This window comes from Hemitrygon akajei, chromosome 11 (assembly GCF_048418815.1).
Source record: "Hemitrygon akajei chromosome 11, sHemAka1.3, whole genome shotgun sequence".
In the NCBI taxonomy this organism is placed as follows: Eukaryota; Metazoa; Chordata; class Chondrichthyes; order Myliobatiformes; family Dasyatidae; genus Hemitrygon; species Hemitrygon akajei.
Genome location: NC_133134.1, coordinates 25,711,475 through 25,732,070, shown reverse-complemented (window position 1 = coordinate 25,732,070; position 20,596 = coordinate 25,711,475). Strand labels below are relative to the sequence as shown.

Below are 20,596 nucleotides of genomic sequence, written 5' to 3'. Positions count from 1 at the left end.
GAATTGCTAAGGCATAGGTGGCGATGGATGAAGTGTTGTTAGAGGGGATTAATATGTACTTGTTACTCGGCATGAACACGATGGGTCAAAAGCCCTGTCTTTTTTCGTTCTGTGATTATAAACTGGAAACCCTAAATAATAATAAAAAAGGTAATATTGGATGAACGTGATAGATCAGAGAGTATCCAGAGAAGGAATTGTTCCAGATCGATGCTTTTTGTGTGGAATCTGAGGTTCCTTCTTCAAAGGCACTGCCTGACCCGGTGATAATTTCCAGCGTTTTCAGTGTAATTGAATTCGAACTACGTACTGATTGGTTTCCCACCCTTCAGCTTTGAATGATATTGTTTCCAGTCGATGACGACCCAGGGGTCATCGCAGCCGACTCACCGAGGTAATCCTGTTGTGCGACAAATATGAGGAACTACTGACTCCCTGGCTCAGGGAGCCGCGTTCTTTGGGGTTTAGCTCTGCACTATTTTCGAACTAGTTCGCCGTTAACATATTATTTATTTCTGCTCTTCGCTGTCTGGGCACACAAAGCCTCCACTTCTGCTCGGCACGTCGCCGCTCGCGCGAAGGGAATTTTCAAAGTTGATTTGACAGGAGAATTTGCTGTACTGATTGTCCGATTGACGCCAGAATTCCTTTGACGAGGCGCCGCCTTTTTTTTCCCCTTGCTGAGGAAGTGTCTCTCTCCCGCACAGGTGATGGGGTGGCGGGCTGAGCCGCTTTATTGATAGTTGTGCTGCAGGCGATGCGAATCCATGCACAGAGCCGAGCAAACTTTGCGAAGAGGCTGCTGGTGAGAGAGGCGCCGCGGCTCCACGGCATCGTCTCAACAGGAACCGAATTAATTTGCAGAATTTGTTATATTAGAAATTAATGCCCCGGAATAATGTCTGCAGCTTAAATGTCAGCAGTTGTTGGTATTATTGTTTACCATCTTTTCTGAAAGTGGCGGTGGAGGTAGGACCCACCTTCTCAGCCAACCTGAAGGTTTCTCGAAATATAATAGGAACAGAAATTCAAAGTTTCCTCTTTTTTAAAAGGCCACGTCTCTTCGCCTTTAAATATACTGTCTAAATATTGGCAGTCAAATGTAAATAAATCCATTCTCCCAACAACAAACGCATTGCCCCTTTAATTCCCAGTCCCTTGAGCTTCATTCGCCGGGCTGTAACTGGAGGACCACAGTTAGTTATTCGGTGCTGTTCCAAGCCCGTGTTAAAGCTGCCGAGTCCCGTTTCAGACACTTAAGGTGCCGGAGTCCGACTGATGGAGCGAATTCAACCCGAGCCGAGCGAGGAGTAGATGCTTTACCTAACAGAACATGACACGAAGCGGAGCGGTTAATGGGGCTTAATCCACGTCTGTTTGAAACGGCGAAGGGACACGACGAGTGTTGTAACTTTAAGGCGATAAGGTCCACTGTATCGCAGTAGTACGACGATCGCGCCTTGGGGATGTGTGGCAGGCACCGTTTCTCACGGTGCGCTTGGAGTCCGGCTTGGCTCATCCGGAGTCTGACATCTAGCAGCGGTGGATGGCACCTGGATCGAGTGCGAGGGTTGGCGCGGAGCGGCACCGTGTCACCGTGAACGGCGGCAAGGAGAGGGAGTGAGCAGACCTCCCGAGGCACGCAGCTTCGGTCTCAGTCTCTAGATCCACGTGTAAGTTGGAGCACCGGTACTCGAAGCCACTGGCAACTTGAGAAGCCTGCTTCTCCTCCCACCCCGCCTTGCGCATCAGGCTAGGATGCGGCGTTCACACCTGCTCGGGGAGAGCTACGTCTGAACCCTGAGCTCAGCTTTGCTTCAGAGGACAGAACAATGCGCCTCCGTCTAATGCGCTACTTGTTGCTGGACCTGTTGGGCTTGTGGTGCCCTGTGCTGGACTGTATGGCCCAGGGCAAGAGCGGTCAGCAACTGGGAGGCATTGTGGTAGTCTCCGGCCAGAACACCTCAAAAGAACCGGGGGCCCCCGAAATGCCTCCGAAACCTGACCGGTGCCGGGGCTACTACGACGTAATGGGTCAGTTCGACCCTGCTTTCAATTGCAACACAAGTATCTACCAGTACTGCTGTGGAACGTGTGGCTACAGATACTGCTGCCAGTTCAAAGAGTCCAAGTTGGACCAAAGCATTTGCTCCAATTATGACACCCCGAACTGGGCGAACGCGAGCAAGTACCCTCAGAGACCAGACGAAAGTACATTTGATCACGCCAGGGATAAAACGAACTTAATTGTTTATTTCATTTGTGGCGTCGTGGCTATCATGGTCCTGGTGGGTATTTTCACCAAACTTGGACTCGAGAAATCGCAGAGACCTCAGCGAGAACTGAATGTCTCCAGGTAAGGAGTCTGTCTGATTCATTCCACCCCCTCCCACCCCTTTAGTGCAAGGTGCGTCGGGATATGGCACCGTCCCGACCGACTGTGAATATTTGGCTGGTTGGGGTTGCAGTGCGGTGAATCAACACTTTGTCACGCATCCCGCTCACGAGGAAGGTTCTGAAATGAATAGGTGGTTGTACACCGAAATAGCCAAAGCATGCGATGGCAATGATTTATGGTGCACCTGGGCTGATTTCAACAGGCCACAAACACAACACCTATGGGTCACCTCCTGCCCGCTTTAGAGACGCTTCAGAATCCAATTGTTCTTGTTAATGTTTTTGTACCCAAGTTATTGCAATTTTAACATTATCTGGTACGCTAGCTGTTACCTAGCTGCGCAGAAACAATCTATGAGCAGTCTTTTCAGGACGTTTTATATTTAAACCTGCTATCTCGGGAATCCTTTGGAAAACACTTTGTGAAACAGGCCCGCGAGGCTTTAGGTTTGTTCAAATAAATCGACTGACTTTCTAAGATTAATTTTGTGTAAACTCTTCCTTCCACCGATTTGTATTCCTGCCTTTAAAAGCGCAGCACACGCCACAGGGATGGACCTGTTGCTCATATTAGCGTCGACAGCTAGTCTGCTTCAGCGTCGAAACAACGCCAAAACCCTTAGCCACCTTCTGCTATTGAATGCAACTTTAGTAGAACATTATCCGGACTGAATCAGCCGGAATGGCCACAATCCTATTTTTATTCATTTGTGTTATCCACGATCGTGGAAACTGTTAAATGTGCAAAAGGGCTGCGAAATCCTTTCTATGGCCAGTATCGCCCGTTTCTATCGAAAACGAGCATCATCTAACACGTGCGAGTGTCCTCATTCCCCAGAGTTGTGTCGGCGACTCACCGGACACAGTTTCCTCAGGCCAATCGCTAATTGTGTCGGAAAGTAGAGAAAATTTATCTGACGTTTCATCTCTGGTGGAACGAGAACTGTGGTGTTATTAAGTGGAAATTTGATAGTGTCAAAAACATTGTTTTCAGAGCATCAAGAGGCGATGAAAAGTCACGGAAAGGTAAAATTTGCGAGCGGAAGATTCTCTTAAATAACTACACAGCCTTTGTTCGGTTAGAGATGAAACGTCTGTTAAATCGTCCTGAAATGTTTTGGGATCCAACCTGAAGTTGGGGTGGGCTCAGTGGTACCGAAACATTTATGTTTGTTTTGTTTTAATGACAGAACTGATATCCACGATTTCCAAATCGTGCCGGTTACTCTGTTACTCAGCGAAGTTCTCAACTCTAGTTCTGATACCTCCAGTGTTGTTTCGTAACAGCACAGCATGATAATGGAAATGGTCAACACACACATAGGGTGCGTCGGTGCCCTTGGAAACTGCCACAGCACTGACACCGGGCTCTGCACCAAAATATGAAACACGGGGAACTGACGAGCTACTCGGGTTCCTGGTTTCGGACGTTTGCGGCTGGCTGGCAGACATGCGTTCCCTGCCTTACCCGCACGTTGCTGAATGCTGATTGAGCCCACTAGACCAGTTCACTGCTCTTTCCATGGATTTAACGGGTTAATCCAAGCGGAGGTCGCTAGCAGGCGCTATATTTCTCTCTTCATTTGAACATCAAGTCGCTTGCCAGATAAACGACAAACAGACGTTTTCACAACTCTAATTCACCTCCTATACTGTCCAAAGCCTTTCCTAACTCGTTGCCTTAGACACTGGACGTAACTGTAGCTGACAGTGGTTGGTACTTGCATCGAGGAAGACTCAACAATATCCTTTCCCCAGATTACCCCTGAATTATCCCAGGGGTTCATTTTATCTAACAACCCATTTCCTCTATTGGTCACAGTTTATAGGAACACAATCCTGGCAGCACTTAACTTTATGGACTGAACCTGTGCGGCCCTTGTCCACTACATGTGAAAGGGCTCCAGCGCAGCATCACACACAGAGAGGTCAGGCTTCCTAGTTTAGTTTGCTGCGATTGAAAGGAACTAGCGCACAGTGCAAGGTCTGCCCTTCCAAGGAGAGCCAAACTCTGTCACATCCAGCTGGTTGTGGGACAATACTTCCAGTCGTCTGCTTATGGCACCCTCTTACATCACCTTTGTAATCAAAGAAAATGAAATCACTCCACACCTACCGTCCACTAGGTGGAGTCTATGTGCTAATCTGCAAGACATTATAATATTAATGAACCTCAGTTTCCATTTACCGAGTATTTATTGTGGAGCTGAATTGTTCAGTTCCCGGACTTTCGTGGTCCAATATCTGCTGACGGTTAGTTTCGACTTGCATGGAACTGGGGGCATGTTGAAGTTGAGTGTGACAAAATGAGAAAAACTGCAACAAGCACCAGGTCATTGCCAACCATCAGACGTGAGGTTCATTCCAAATTATTTCTCTTGAGTTTCTAATGTCTTGCCAACGTGGTGTACTCTCCCAATAACTAGTCAACACTTCTCCCACTTCATTTCCAATTACGGTACTCAAAGTCCTGATGCATCATTTATTAAACCACACTCAAATAACTTGCGTTACCCAGTCTCAGAAGTATTGCAAGGATAATTTGAGGATTTTCCCCATTTTCAGCTGCCTTTCCTTCAACTATTAGGGTTATCTCATATGCCAACTAAATGGCACAATGACCTTGTAGAACTTAATCTGGATCTTGAGCAGCACAGAGAATGCTGGAGTAATTTAGCAGATCCCATAGCAGCTATGGAGGGAAATGAACAGTTAACATCTCATGACCAGTCCTGATGATGATTCTTGGCCTGAAGTGTCTGAAGTTCATTTCTTTCCATAGATGCTGCCTAACCTGCTGAGTTTTGTGTCTGTTGCTCAAGATTTACAGTCTCTGCAGAATCTCTTGTGTCTTAATCTTGATCTTCCAATTTCAGAGTAGGTTCTTTACACTCTTTCATTTGATTCCAAATTCCACTTTATTTTGTGGATGCCTGGGATTACTTGTGAGCTAAGTAAAACAATTCTCCTTGTAGAGTCTAACAAACCATTCCAGGAAAATAGTTCATTTACAAGCAAGACAGACTGCAGCTCTGCTATCTGTACGAGTTGCAGCTTTCGATTTTGCCGTAATCTTGATCATTGTGAGATATAATCAGCATTCTAGAGTTAAGTGCCATCTTAAAATCTGAACTGATTAATTTTGTCCTTAAGGCCAGAAAGATCAGGCAGATCACAATTAAATCATGGGTAGAAGTAGTTTTTTCTACATTGCTTTGTGAGGTTCCGATAATTTTCCAGGATTTTTTCTCAAACCAGTGCACCATTGATCTGACTTGGGTGATTTTCTACATTTTTATTTGCTGTTGTCTGTTGTATTGTGCTGCTGCCAGATGCCCCTTCTGGCATTTTAATAAAATACTCCTTTTGTGTTCTGTGGGTCATAGAACACTACAGCATTATAACATATTATTTTTCTCCTCTAGTACATGCCAAACTGTTTTTCTGCCTAATCCCATCTACCCTTACCTGGAGCAAAACCCAGATACCTGTCCAAACGTTACTTAAATGTTGCAATTGAGCCTGCATCCACCACTTCCACACTTGCACCACCGTCCAAGTGAAGAAGATCCCCTCAGGTTTGCCTTAAATATTCTCACATAATATGCTATTTCCAAGCTCACATTATAGTGTTCCTCCATCTTGGCAGAAGTTTCAATACATACAGTTGTAATATTATGAGATAGAAACACAGAAAACAGGAACAGAAATAGAGTATTCTGCCCTTGGGACATTTAATACGGTTGTGGCTGATCAAACACATTAGCAGCCCATTTCTGCTTTCTTTCCAATCCTTCAGCATTAACTAATGTATTTACCTCCTCCTTGAATATATAGTAATCATTTGTTGCATTTCTTCCATGGAATGGATGCCCTTCCTCTTTAAGTAGACCAGCACTATGCCACTGAACTCTACTTCAAAGCTCTGCATAACTGCAGCACGATATCCTTGTTCTTGTGCTCTTGCTGATATTCCAATTGCTTCTCTTGAATAAATGTTGACTGGTGTGCACATCACCCATGCTTGCATTGTCTACTCGCCTAACTTGTCTAACTAATATTATAAACTCTTGCACCATCCCAAAGGCTCAGATTTTCCTCAGCTTTGTGCTGTCTGCCAAATTGGAAATATAACCTATAGTTCCATCATTGAAACATCTTACGGACAGCTGGGGACCATCCACTAATTCCTACAGCATCCTAGGATTCACTGCTTATCACCTAGAAATCTACCTATTTAATCATAATCTTTGTTTTCTTTTCATTAATGTTCATTATTCCATGCCAGTCTTTTACTCACAGTTAGTTCCATGTGCTTTAACTTTGCACAGTAACCTCTTCAGTAGAACTTTATCAGAAGTCTCCTGGAAGTCCAAATACAGCAGATCCACTGGTTTTCCCTAATGTATTTTGCTAGTTGCATCCTCCAAGAGTCTGGTATATTTGTTTAACAAGTTTTCCTTTATACATTATTTAAATATTTCCCATGCACATTTACCTCAAACCTTTCAGTAGAGTTTGCTGGATGGTTCTTTGTAGTTCCCTTTCTTCAGACTCAGGACTTCAGCTTCTGACTCAACTCTCCATTTTAATGAAAATTTCTTTCATGTCATGGTTGTTTTTTCCTAAGGGACTACAGACAGCAACGTTGCTAATGATTCCCTTCTCATTGCACAATATCCAGTCTAAGCACATACAAAAAATCAAAAAGGCTGGAAATCTGAAATGAAAGGATCCAATACTGAAAATACTCACCAGCTCAGGCAATATCTGTGGAAAGAGAAACCAAGATAACATTTCAGGTTTGAGACACTTTATCGGAACTGATGAACTCTTAGCCTGTTCTCTAGTTAGTCCCTCAACGTGTTGGTTTGAAATCTACTGGGTTCACTACACACTCCAGGAATCCCTCCACAGTTTTATCTGACCACTCTATAAATGAATTTAACTTATCCGTTATAGTAGTTTTTGACTTTGACATGTGTGTCTAATTTTGTGTTTCCTGGCTTTTACTGTCTAGAACTTATAGACTAATCTCACAATGTTTCCTATCCCTTGATGTTTCTTTGCTCCACTCAAACAAGCTTCACCTCATGATTTTCTGAGCCAAAGACCTTCCTGACCATTGCAAAGGTTTCTTCCCTTCCTAACTATACCATCCTCCCTCTATTTCTAAGTCCTGAATACCTCTAAATGTTCTGGCCCAATCATGAGTCACCATTCAACTCTATCTCCATAATAGCAACAATATAACCATTGCTATCTAATTGTGCCATAAATCCATCCACCTTATCGTGAATGCTCTGCACAATGCATTTTGCACATCATTAGTCCTCTCAGCTGTTTTTTGCACAATGACTCTATTTGCCTTTTGTGCTTTTTACCATTAAGGTTTATTTTTTAAGCAACACACACACACACACAAATTGCTGGAGGAACTTAGCAGGTCAGGCTGCAGCTATGAAAATGAAAAAACAGTCGATGTTTTGGGCCAAGACCCTTTTTTATACTCCTCTGTCCTGACGAAGGGTCTCGGCCCTAAACATCGACTGTTTATTCATCTACTGTACATAGATGTTGCCTGACCCGCTTAGTTCCTGCAGCATTTTGTGTGTGCTGCTTTGGACTTGCAGCATCTGCAGACTTTCTTGTGTTTATGATGTTTATTTTGGTGTTTACTTCTTTCCTGTTTTTCATTTCTTTCCTTGTTTTCCCTGCCTCTCTTGCTCTCCTCAAGATCCTACTCTATGCTATTTTGCTGTAAACTCTCCCCATCAATGCTGGCAAACACTTACCGTGCCCAGACACCCTCCAAGCCCAAGTATTCCTAAGCAAGTAGATGCAACCTGTCTGTTTGGTACTGGTCCCAGATGTTCAGGGATCTTGATTTTGCCGCCCCGCCCCCCCCCCCCCCCACACACACACACACTCACTCACTCTTATAGTAATATAAGTATAGTATAATATAAGTAGTATAGTAATATACAATCGTTCTTCAATACATCCCTCAAATGCACTTCAGCATTTTTCTTCTCATTGAATTTGGAACCAGCAGGACTCACCTCTAAAAACCAGTCCCTTGGAAGTGTGAACTCATCTTGAAGATGGAAGTATGAGACACACTCCTTGGAGACCCCTGCCGCTTCTCTGTCAACCTTTTATCACAACTGGTTTTCCAGTAAGATGGCGGCGCATTCGATCACAGGAGCTGCTACAGGGTCAGCCAAAGGTGTTATTGTCCTTTTTAAATGTATTTTTTTTTATGATCAAAGCCCTGCTGGGCATTCAAACACTTAAAAGTACTGCAGGTTTACCTCGTCAACACGTTGCTCATTGGCGGAGAAACTGAAGGAACTGGACTTGGTGTGGGCTGTGCTGCTGCCTGCATCAGAGAGGCCTTGGAGGAGTCGGTGTGCGGTCTTACAGCGAGTGATCATCTTAGTCACTCTTCTTGTGATTGCAAGAAGCTGCTGGACATTGTTAATGTTGAATGCTGCAAGTCTGCTTCGCTGATTTATCGGAGGACGGCAGGGGTGGCTGTCGGGGGAGCTGTGTGGTCTTGGCCATAGTGAGAACTAAGCCTCGAGTCACAGTGTTGCCTATTTGCAGCTGCTGAGGAGAGAGGCGTCAGAGTCAGTGTGCTCCGCCGGAGGATGGTGTGCATAGTATTCAAGCTGCTTCCACTGTTCGGTCAGCAGAAGACAAGCTGTATTGTGTTCAACTGCAGACTGCTGTAACATTCATGGACTCACGTCTTGCACTGTCTATTTTTTGTGTGATTATATTTTACTGATGTATGTGCTTGCTGTCTATTATGAGCCTTGTGCTGGGTATGACTGTGTGTTTTGCACCTTGGCCCCAGTAAAAAGCTGTTTCGTTCGGCTATATACATGGATACTCATGTATGGTTGAATGACAATTAAACGAACTTGAACCGCATGCAATTCTTTCAATGTTTTATTAGTCGTATTGTAACAACATCATCATTGATTTTTACCATAAGTAGAATCTTCAGCAGATTCACTGATACTAGCTCTATGAGTCTCAGTAAGTCTTACTTGCAGTGTGCCTGTGATCTACTATATGTACTGCCTGGTTGGTAGACAGCTGTATATCATGTCAGGAAGGGCAAAATTGGCCATTGGTGTTTCATGCCAGGTTATCACATAACCTCACATGTATACTTCTTCCATGTTTTTACTAGCTTCAATGCCACATCAATGACTTGCCTTCATTTTAAGTGTAGCCTGTATCAGGCTGTGAGAACTCTGGTTGCATATGTTATTGTTGGCCATTTTGTGTATCAAACAGTTGTTATGACGCATCTAGTGTGGTGGGTAGTGCTTGTCATCTTGCTTTCAGCTTCCACTGCTGGCCAGCATCTTGAGAAAAGGAGGACTGATTGTGAAAATCTCACCCTGCCATTACATAGCCTTTCTAACAGCAAGCCTCCTTGCTGGCGACACACAGAACTGAACACCCTTTGGAGTCAGGCTGAAATACAGAGGACAGGGAGGAGGTCTGCCCCCTGTACATGTAGCACACAGTCCCATCGGTGTGTGGAAGTGTCCTGGGTGCTCATGAACCAGATCCCCAGCTATGGGTAAATAGCCCCACCATCTTGTGGGAAACGTCGGGAGAGACAAAGGCGATAGGAGTAAATCCAGAGTGGAGCCCTTGAGGCGTCTGGACGACACTGAACATCCTTCTGGCAGCTCCTGCAGCCAAGCTGGTGCCAAACATATTGCTTTGCTTTCCTTTGGACTACACCGGTGAGGCTGAGCGGGGGATCTCGATGACTGGGAATCCCAAAATCTCCATACAGTTCGCCCAGGCTTCTGTCATCTAAGAATGTAACCTGTAGCACTGGCTCTACAATGAAATCAATTTGATTTATTGCACTGCCTGCTCATGAATGTCTATACAATACCATTCAACATTCTTCAATGGTTCACACATCAGACTCAATGAGGAAGGGATTTGCTTTAGTTATTAGTTCCCAATAATATTTGTTGGAATTGGTTTTGCTTTCATTCTAGTGGCAACATGACAAAATGCTTGCAATTTTTAACTTTAGTTTTTGAATACTTATACAATTAATTATTTTGTGTTTTATATTTGCAATTAGTTTAGATCACTTTCTGTAAAATCATAAGATTAATATAAATTTCAAATTAAATATCCAGTGCAATAAAAAAGGAATAATGAGGTAGTGTTCATGGGTTTATAGGCCATTCTGAAACCTAATGGCAGAGGGGAAGAGGCTGTTCCTGAATCTTTCCTATGCCACTTCTTTGATGGTAGTAAAAGAAGGCAGTATATCTTAAATGGTGAATATCCTTAGTGATAGATGCCACCTTCTTGGGGATGTTTCGATGGTGTGTGGGTTGCAATCCTATGCATTGGAACCTCCATAACAGACTGTGTCCAACCATAAATCTGGAGAAATTTGCTAGGGCTTTGGTGACATACTAAATCTCCTCAACCTCCTAATGAGGTAGAATAGCTAGCATGCCTTCATTGTGATTGCATCGATGTGTTGGGCCTTGGCTAGGTTTTCTGATATGTTGACACACTGGAACTTGAAGTGACTTACTTCAACCACTGACCTCTCAATGAGGACTGGCGTACATTCTCTTGACTTCCTCTTCCTTAAGTCCACACTCTGTTCCTTGGTTTGCTGATGATGATTGCGAGATTGTGACACCACTCAAGCAGGCGATCTTTCTCACTCCTGTGCATCTCCTCATTTCCATCAGAGGTTTTACCAACAACAGTGGTGTCACCTCCAGATTTATAAATGACGTCTGAGCTGTGCTTAGCCACACATTTATGTGTGTAGAGAGAGTAGAACAGTGGGCTAAGCCCATATCCTTGAGTTGCGCCAGTGTTGATTGTCAATGAGGAGACGCCATCACTGATTCTTACTGACCAGTCTTCCCGCGAGGAAGTTGAGAATCCAGTTGCAGAAGGAGGTGCAAAAGCTCAGATTTAGAAGTCTGATTAATACTGAGAAGATGATGGTATTGAATGCTGAGCAGTAATTGTTGAAAAGCAGCTTAACATATGTTTTGCTGTTGTCCAGGTACTCCAAAGCAGAGTGGAGAGCCAGTGAGATGGTGTTAGCTGCAGAGCTGTTGCAGCAGTAGGTCCTTGTTGGGGCAAGAGTTAATTCTAGCCTCAAACTACCTCTTGAAGCATTTCAACACAGTAAATGAGAGTGTTACTAGTCAAGAATCATTTAGGCAGTTCAAAGTTCAATTATTATCAGAGTGCATACATGTCACTACGTACAACCCTGAGATTCTTTTTCTGTGAGCATACTCAGCAAATCTATAGAATAGTAATTGTAAACAGGATCAATGAATAACAAACTGTGCAAATGCAAATATAGATAAATAGCAATAAATAATGAGCATGAAGTAAGATAAAGAGTCCTTAAAGTGAGACCATCAGTTGTGGGAACACCAGAAGTAAAATGAGTGTAGTTATCCCCTTTTGTTCAAGAGCCTGATGGTTGAGGGGTAGTAACTATTCTTGAACCTGGTGCTGCTAGTTCTGAGGTTCCTGTACTGTTTACTGATGGCAGCAGCAAGAAAAGAGCCTGGCCTGGGTGGTGAGGATCTTTGATGATGGATGCTGCTTCACTACGACAACATTTCATGTAGATGTGCTCAATGGTCGGGAGGGTTTTACCCAAGATGTACTGGGCCAAATCCACTACCTTTTGTAGGATTTTCCATTTAAAGGCATTGGTGTTGCCATACCAGGCCATAACACAGCCAGTCAGCACACTTTCCACCACACATCTATAAAAGTTTGTCAAGGCTTTTGATGACATCCCGAATCTCCACAGACTTCCTGAGACTCTCCAACCTCCTGAGGAAGTAGAGATGCTGTCACGATTTCTTTGCAATTATATTTATATGATGTGTCCAGGTTCTCTGAGATAGTGACACCCATGAATTTAAAGTTACTAACCCTCTTCACCTCTGATCCTCCAATGAGTACTGGCTCATGGACCTCTGGTTTCCCTCTCCTGACGTCGACAATCAGTTCCTCGGTCTTATTGACATTGAGTGAGAGTTTGTTGTTATTACACCACTCAGCTAAGTTTTCAATCTCCCTCCTGTATGCAATTCATTACCCCCTTTGATATGGCCCACAACAGTGGTGTCATCAGCAAACTTGCATATGGTGTTAGAGCTGCACTTAGCCACACAGTGATAGGTGTAAAGTGGGGGGCTAAGCACACATCCCGGTGGTGCTCCTGTGCTGATGGTGGTTGTGGAGGAGATGTCTTTGCTGGTCTGAACTGACTGGTGTCTACAAGTGAAGAAGTCCAGGATCCAATTGCACAAAGGGGTATTGAGGCCTAGGTCTTGGGGTTTACTGATTAGTTTTGAGGGGATGATGGTGCAAAGGCTGAGCTATAGTCAATAAAGAGCATCCTGATGTAGGCATTTTTGCTGTCCAGATGTTCCAGGATTGTGTGAAGAGTCAAAGAGTTGCTTCAGTAGGTGAACTGGTGCAGATCCAAGTTGCCACTCAGACAGGAGAGAATATGTTCAATGCCAGCCTCTCAAAACACTTAACACTGTGAATGTAAGTGCCACTGGGTGATAGTCGTTGAGACATGTTACCATGTTCTTCTTGGGCACCAGTATGATTGAAGACTACTTGAAGCAAGTGGGTACCACACTGATGGAGCAAGAAGTTGAAGATATCTGTGAATACATCAGCCAGTTGGCAAGCACAGGTCTTCAGTACTCAGCTGGGTACTACATCCTGGCTAGATGCTTTCCTTGGATTCACTCTCTTCAAGGCAGCCCACACATCATCTTCATTTACTGAGACCAAAGGATCATCAGGAGACATGGATGAGCACAATGGTTCCTCCCTGTTCTGGTGCTCAAAGCATGCATGGAAGGTATTGAGCTCAACTGGAAGCAAAGCTCTGCTGTCCTCTATGTTGCAAGATTTAACTTTGTAGGAGGTTATGGTATCCAAACTCTACCACAGCTATCGAGCATCCCTCACTGATTCCAGTCTAGTTCAGAATTTCCACTTTGCCCATGAGATGGTTTTCCAGAGATCATACCTACACCTCTTATAGCATTCTTGATCTCCAGACTTGAATGCCCCGCAGCAAATTCTGGATTTAATTGATCATCCAGGGCTTTTTATTGGGGAAAACTCTGAAATGATTTTGTGGGGACACCCTCATCCACAACTGTTTTAATGAAGTCTGTTATGACCCTGCTGTAGTTATTGAACGTGACACAGTCCATTGACTTAAGGCAATCATATAACCATTCCTCAGCCAACTGTGACTACCTCTTGATTTTACTTGATCTCTGGAGTCTTGCTCTTTAGACTGTCTATGTGCAGCTAGTAGGAGTACAGCCAAATGATCCAACTTGCCAAAATACAGTCTTGGAAAGGAACGATAGGCATTCCTTATCGTAGTGGAGCAGGGGTCTTGTGTGTTGGGACCTCTGGTGCAACAAGTTATGTGCTGATGATAATTGGCAGGGTTTTCTTCAAATGAGCCTGGTTAAAGTCACCAACTATAATTTGAAATGTGTTGGGATTGGCTATTTCTTGCTTGCAGACAATATAGTGCAGTTTTGTGAGTGCTTGCTTATAATCGGCCCCTGGTGCTATGTAAACTGTGGTCAGGATCACAGATGAGAACTCCTGAGGCAAATAGAATTGTCTACATTTAATCATTAGGTGTTCCTGGCTTTCTTGCTTTTCCTGGACGCCAGTATGATTGCAGCTCTCTTGAAGCAGGCAGGAACCTCGGACGGCAGCATGAGAGGTTGAAGATGTCCTTGAACACTTCAGTCAGATCTTTAGTACCCAGCTAGGTATAATTTTAGGACCCAACAGCTTGTGAGGGTTCAAAGATTGAAGGATATTCTGATGGCAGCTTTGAAGACAGAAATTGCAGGATCAGCTAATGCTGTGGGGATTCGCTCGGGTGTAGTTCTCTCCTTCAATGTGAACATAAAAGGCATCGAGTTTATCGGGCAGTGAAGCCTCACTGCCATCTATGCTGTTTGTTTTTTTGCCTTCTAGAAAGTAATTGCATGAAAAACCCTGCCACAACTGATGTGCATTCAACTGTGTCTTTAATTTCACATGGAATTGCTGATTTGCTTTCATGATAGCTTTCCTGTAGGTCCTACCTGGACTTCTTGCAGGATTCTGAATCACTAGTGTTGAACACCACAGATTTAGTCCTCAGTAGACTGTGAATCTCTTGGTCCTTTGAGGGCTCCTGGTTTAACATCTAGCACATTGAAGATTTTTGCTCTGGACATCTTCCACTGGATGGTAGTTCTCTCCTGCCTTATTCAGATGACATGGATCCCAAACCTGTTCTCAGTTTGTTTGGCTTATCTACACCAAGCCTGACATACCGAGCAGGAAATGTGTTTACTGCTGTGATGATCTCTGTTTTCATCAGCCTTTCAAGCTCGATTTTCAATTTCTCTTTGACAGCTCTTGAAGTGTATCTTGGAGCTTTATCTACTGGCTGCCTATTTTCATCTATTTTCTCTTTAGCTTTTCAGTTCCTACAGTAACATCTGCAAATTCATCTAGCAGCTGCTTCTCTTTGAGTACTGAGCTTGAATCTCAATTATTCAGTATTCTCATCAGATTCTCTTTCTATACTTCCAGCAGTCCCATTTGTTGAACTACATTGTTATGAAGGATTGGCTACAGATCTCTTAAAAACAACAAACTCTGCTTTGTACTCTCTGTTCTTTGATCTCTCATTTTCTGCTTATCTTTTCCCAGTGGTGCCATTAGTTGCATGGTGATACACTATTAGCACCTGTTTTGCCTCTTGATGCTTTCTTGCAAATATCTTAGGAACAGTAATATATGTTGTATCAGTATTTACCTGGAACTATGTTTGTCTTACATCATAGCAAAAACTTGGCCTCTTTCACATTTGTTCCATTTTCTGTCTGTCTGAGGTCAAAGCCGTGACTTTGAGCTCATCATACTTTTGCTCAGGCATCTCACAGGAGCTGCAGCCAGCTTGTGTGACATTGTGAAATAGACTATCCATTTACATTTTACTAGTAATCCATCTATTAGTCTTTCTCCTTCTGCATTAAATTAAAAAAAGTTGTATTTATGGCATCCTTTCCATAAGCTCCATTCAATCAGATTGTCATAATATTTGCATTCTTTAAACGATTGTTGTTCTTTCGTTCTCTTCTGTTGATGACTATCTGAGAATTGTGCTGTCCACTATCCAACTCTTCAGTTGGACATGGAAGGTTGATACACTTTGCAAATTAGATACACATTGCCAGTTTGAAGTCTGTCCCTCTCTACAGATGCTCCCTGAATCCTGCATATGCTACATATAATCCTACTGCAAATCAAAGAATTTGCAGCCAACAACTTCAATTCCATGAAGTATGTGTTGAATGCCTTCCCATCCTCTGAAAAACTTGAATTTTCCTACCCTCTCATCACTCGGAGGGGTTTGGTAATTCCCAGTGTCTTTGAGAGCCTCTTCCAGTTTCTCACTCGTAGGCTGGACTATTTGTTTCGGCTCTTTGATTTGGTGTTATAAAAGTGCTTACACTTTTGTTTCCATCTCTTTATTGCTGTTGTCAATTCTGCAGAGAAAGAAAATTTCTCCTTCCATTGCTTTCACTTATTTCTCGAGTTTTGTCTCAAGCTTCAGCTGCTGAGATCAGCTTTCAACGTGGAGATCAGAAGTATACTACCTGATGATGAAAATCAAATCTGATGCCTATTATACAGGTTCTCAGTGAAGTCACAGGTAGTGACCAGGATACAATAAGGTTTCCCTCTCGAGAAATGTTTGTAACCTGAGCTGCTCCTAAGTCAGAAATGATCAATAACAGTATATGGGAGAGGATAACGGAAGCTATGAAAGGAGTGAGCAGGTGCCGGATGAGTGTCTGTCAGCAGGTCTTACTGTCTCAGTCAATAAGTGAGTGAGTCTGCTCAAAGCTCCCAGCTTTCCTTGGCTTGACACATTGCCTGATTGTTGTGGTTTGGAGGCAGTAGTAGGGAGAGAAGTCTTGTCGAATTGTCCTGTTCCCACCTGACAGAAGATGCCTGCGTCCTGCAGTAGCCAGCAGGTCCATCCCCATCCATTCCACCTGTCTCCCAAGTGCTCATTCATATCCGGGGAGGACTTGTATATCCATCATTTATCTGGTCTCACAGCCATTGGATTTCTATCCAAAATCTTTTTTTTTAAGCCTCACACATATCTTCCTGTTCCCACAGCAATCCAAGTGGGATTTCACAACAGTAAGTTAGTGAATTTTTTTTTGAAGCAAAACCATACATAAAGTCAATATAATACATTTAAACTGTGTTCTAGCACCACAACCAATGGACTAACTTTCAAAGACTCTTCATTTCATATTCTCAATATAACCATATAACAATTACAGCACAGAAACAGGCCATCTCGGCCCTTCTAGTCCATGCCGAACGCTTACTCTCACCTAGTCCCACTGACCTGCACTCAGCCCATAACCCTCCATTCCTTTCCTATCCAATTTTACTTTAAATGACAATACTGAACCTGCCTCTACCACTTCTACTGGAAGCTCGTTCCACACAGCTACCACTCTCTGAGTAAAGAAATTCCCCCTCGTATTACCCTTAAACTTTTGCCCCCTAACTCTCAATTCATGTCCTCTTGTTTGAATCTCCCTTACTCTCAATGGAAAAAGCCTATCCACGTCAACTCTATATATTCCCCTCATAATTTTAAATACCTCTATCAATATTTATTGGTTATTTATTTATTATTATTACTTCTTTTTTTTTCTATTTGTCTTTTGCACAATGGGTGAATGCCCAAGTTGGTGTGCTCTTTCATTGATTCTGTTATGGTTATTATTCTCTAGATTTATTGAGCATGTCCACAAGAAAATTTATCTCAGGGTTGAATATGGACATATATGTACTTTGATAATAAACTTACTTAGAACTTTGAACTTCATTGCAATTGGCTGTCACTAATAGCTTGTTCTTCTATTTAATAAAGTTTTCCTTGTCATAGTCAGGAAGTTCTTAATGACTCATGTTATTAGATAGGTTTGTGTTATTTATAAGCCTATCCTGTGCTCATCCTCAGACCCTTGACCTTTAACCTTCCATAGTTTGATGCTCACAATTGAAGCATTACCAGGAGATTATGCTAGATGGTTGAAATTCTCTAACTCTATCTACAGTATGAGTAAAACATTTCAGAAGTCTTTAGTGTAGGAATCAACAAATAAGTGCATTTAAATTGTAAGCCATCTTGAATTGGGTGTTCCATAAAAGCCATAAGATATAGGAGCAGAATTAGGCCATTCAGCCCAGCAAGCGTGCTCTGCTATTCCATCATGGCTGATTTATTATCCCTCTCAACCTCATCCTCCTGCATTCTCCCCATATAGTTTGACATCCTCACTAATCAACAACCCAGTTCCAGTGACATGGCTGAGAATGCCATCGATTTGTTGCCTGATGCTTTTCCCATTCAACTCATTCAGACTATACAGGTTTCATTATCTCCAATCTGCCCTTTTGCTCCTGTAATCCACTTGCTTTCAATGTAGTGTTCAGGAAAATAATGTCCAAATCTCTGTCCCCTTCCTCCTTTTGACGTACACCACACTCTCATGGTACACCATATTCTTTCATGTGAAAACATAGAGTTGTGATTCTCTTGCTCATCATTAAAGCATGTGAAAGGTTATTAGTATTTTTTAATCTCTCTGAACTACTCCAATCACTACTTCAATGCTAATGCCTTGGATTTTCTTAGAAGGCCCTTGCATGAAGGGGAGAAAATACTTTGAACTGATTTACTATTCCTAACACTCACGTTCATAGGTGAGGAGATCATGAATGAAAGCCAACTTTAATATCCGTAGTTCAGTTGTCAATCGCAGAAATTTGGCTGCTCTTTGAAAACTGATCATTCAAATTAATTCTTTCTGCTTACATTTTCTTCAACACATCATGCTCAGATTGGATCGTTCCTTTTTACTGGAATATTATCTGTCAGACATCCAGTCTCTTGGCAGCCTTCCAACTCCATTGACGTATGCGTTTGGAAATATTCTGAATTTGATGTGATAGATGTTGTTACCAGACCAGATTCTTTCTGAAGATGAATTTGTCAAAAACCAGAATTGTTTTCTAACTATGATTTTTTTGTTCTACTCCATTACTACTAGAGACAGACTGAGCAAGCACAGTACTTTCTTTTCAACAGTAAACATTCATAAGCCTTGGTCAAATTCATAGAGGTCAAGTTCAGCTTTTTCTGTAACCATTAGTATGTCCTTTCACCCTTGGGCCTGCCAGTTTCTCCAAAATGACTCATTATTGTTTCAAGTTCTTCAGAGTGGAATTGAAAGCTTAATGGGAAGTAATACATGTATGATTTTTAGTCAGGCTTACATTTAATACTAAATTGTTGTGTGAGCTTATAAGGTATTCACAAAAACTAGGAAACTCTGTTTTAAAGTCCAGTTCTATTTTTACGGTATCTGTCTGAGATCAAAGTTTAAGACTTGTGTAGCAGGACGTTTTGGAAGTGCATCTCTTGAGCTCCAAAACTACATTTATTGCTGTCCTTTTAAATTGTGGTATGATACACACACCGTGTTTATAACAAAAACACTATTCCCTATTTTATATGACATTTTTCTTTCCATTTTGGAGTGTCACATTTCCTTTCATTGTGTTTGTTAGAGAGGCAACTGTTCTTGCAGTAATTTGAAAATCAATATAGATGTTACCAAAAGATTAGTTTACCATGGATGTAAAAACATCTAATTTTTTCTTGATTAATTTTTCTCCCTGAAGTGATAATATATTTTGCATCTGCAGCTGGAATAAATACTTGGAATGTTTTCCAAATCCTCTACTCCTTGTTTTGGATTATGTTGTAGAAAATGTTTCTGAAGATTCAAGGTTCAAATTTCAGTTTTATTTATCATGTGAACATTGAAACATACTCTGTAGTGAAATGCTGTTGGCCTGCACAGGCAAGCACCTCCTAGTCTCTACCCAGCTAACAGGATTCACTTGCCACTCATTCCCAACTCATCACCTACAGCTCTCATTCACAGTCCTTGTTCATCCATTAATCCAGCTAGCCTCAACCAGTTGCTTCTAGAATTCAGTTACCTTGTTGCCTTTTCATGTTAAGTATCCATTCACTCTTTTTAAATTGTTCATGGCTTGTTATTTTGCATTTATTACTCAACTAATCGCTCACTGCTGAATTGTCTCCACTGCTCTGCAGTTGGGTCAACCCTTTTCTACATTTCCTGACAAATATGTTATTTGCATTAACAACCAACACATGAGGGTGTGCTGGGGGCAGCCTGCTCATGTTGCCATTCATTCTGGCTCCAACGTAATATATCGATAATGCTCAGCTGAACGCAACACGCAGCAAAACAGAACACAACAAGCAACAAAAACAACAACAAGCCCCATTCCTCTCCCCCACTAATGCACATACGCAGTCCTCTAACCCTAGCTTCCAGCCTCCAGTAGACCTGTGCTTGGTCTCGGGCTCGCAGATGTTGGGTTTGACTTCTCCAGCAGACTTGCAGAGATTTTAAAGACTCAGGGCTCTGGCCATTGGGCCTCGACTTCCAATTTATCCCTCGTCTTTGATCCTCAGCATTTATCCAGGACCCACCGATCACCGAACACTAGGCCTAGAACTCCTGAACACCAACCCCTGAACCCATTGACAACTTGCTGTCCCTGGGGTGCCACCAGCCCTCGTCTGCGCTGGTCTGCCAGTCTGACATCCGACATCTGACCATGGTTGTTCCACGTCCACATTGCTGGCCTTCAAACATGGAGCAGTGACTTAGACTCCACCCTGACCTTTAATTCTGAAACATCTCTGTCCCTAAGTCCTAAGTTGACCCTAATCCCTAACCTGACCCCTAACTACTCTGTCTGTCCCCCAAACCGTCCTTACAAACCTAAAATACTAAGGAACTTCACCGCTGAACAGGTGAGAAGGGCTTTGGGGGAAGTCAGACACAGCAAAGCATTGGGACTGGATGGTGTGAGCCCCAAGGTCCTGAAGGAGTGTGCTGAGTAGCTGCATGGAGTTCTCCTACATGTTTTCAATCTGAGTCTCACCTGGAAAGGGTTC

The 20,596-nt window shown here is 42.8% G+C and overlaps 1 protein-coding gene across 1 annotated transcript in view; it reads left to right on the top strand.

Annotated features, from left to right (window-relative positions):
* The first annotated feature begins 387 nt into the window (after positions 1-387).
* The window catches only part of shisa9a (shisa family member 9a), a 317,884-nt gene continuing 297,675 nt past the window's right edge, over positions 388-20,596 (top strand). The window contains exon 1 of the mRNA XM_073060485.1: positions 388-2,356. Coding sequence (XP_072916586.1) covers positions 1,833-2,356 — 524 coding nt within the window. The 5' untranslated portion in view covers positions 388-1,832. The remainder of the gene's footprint in view (positions 2,357-20,596) is intronic.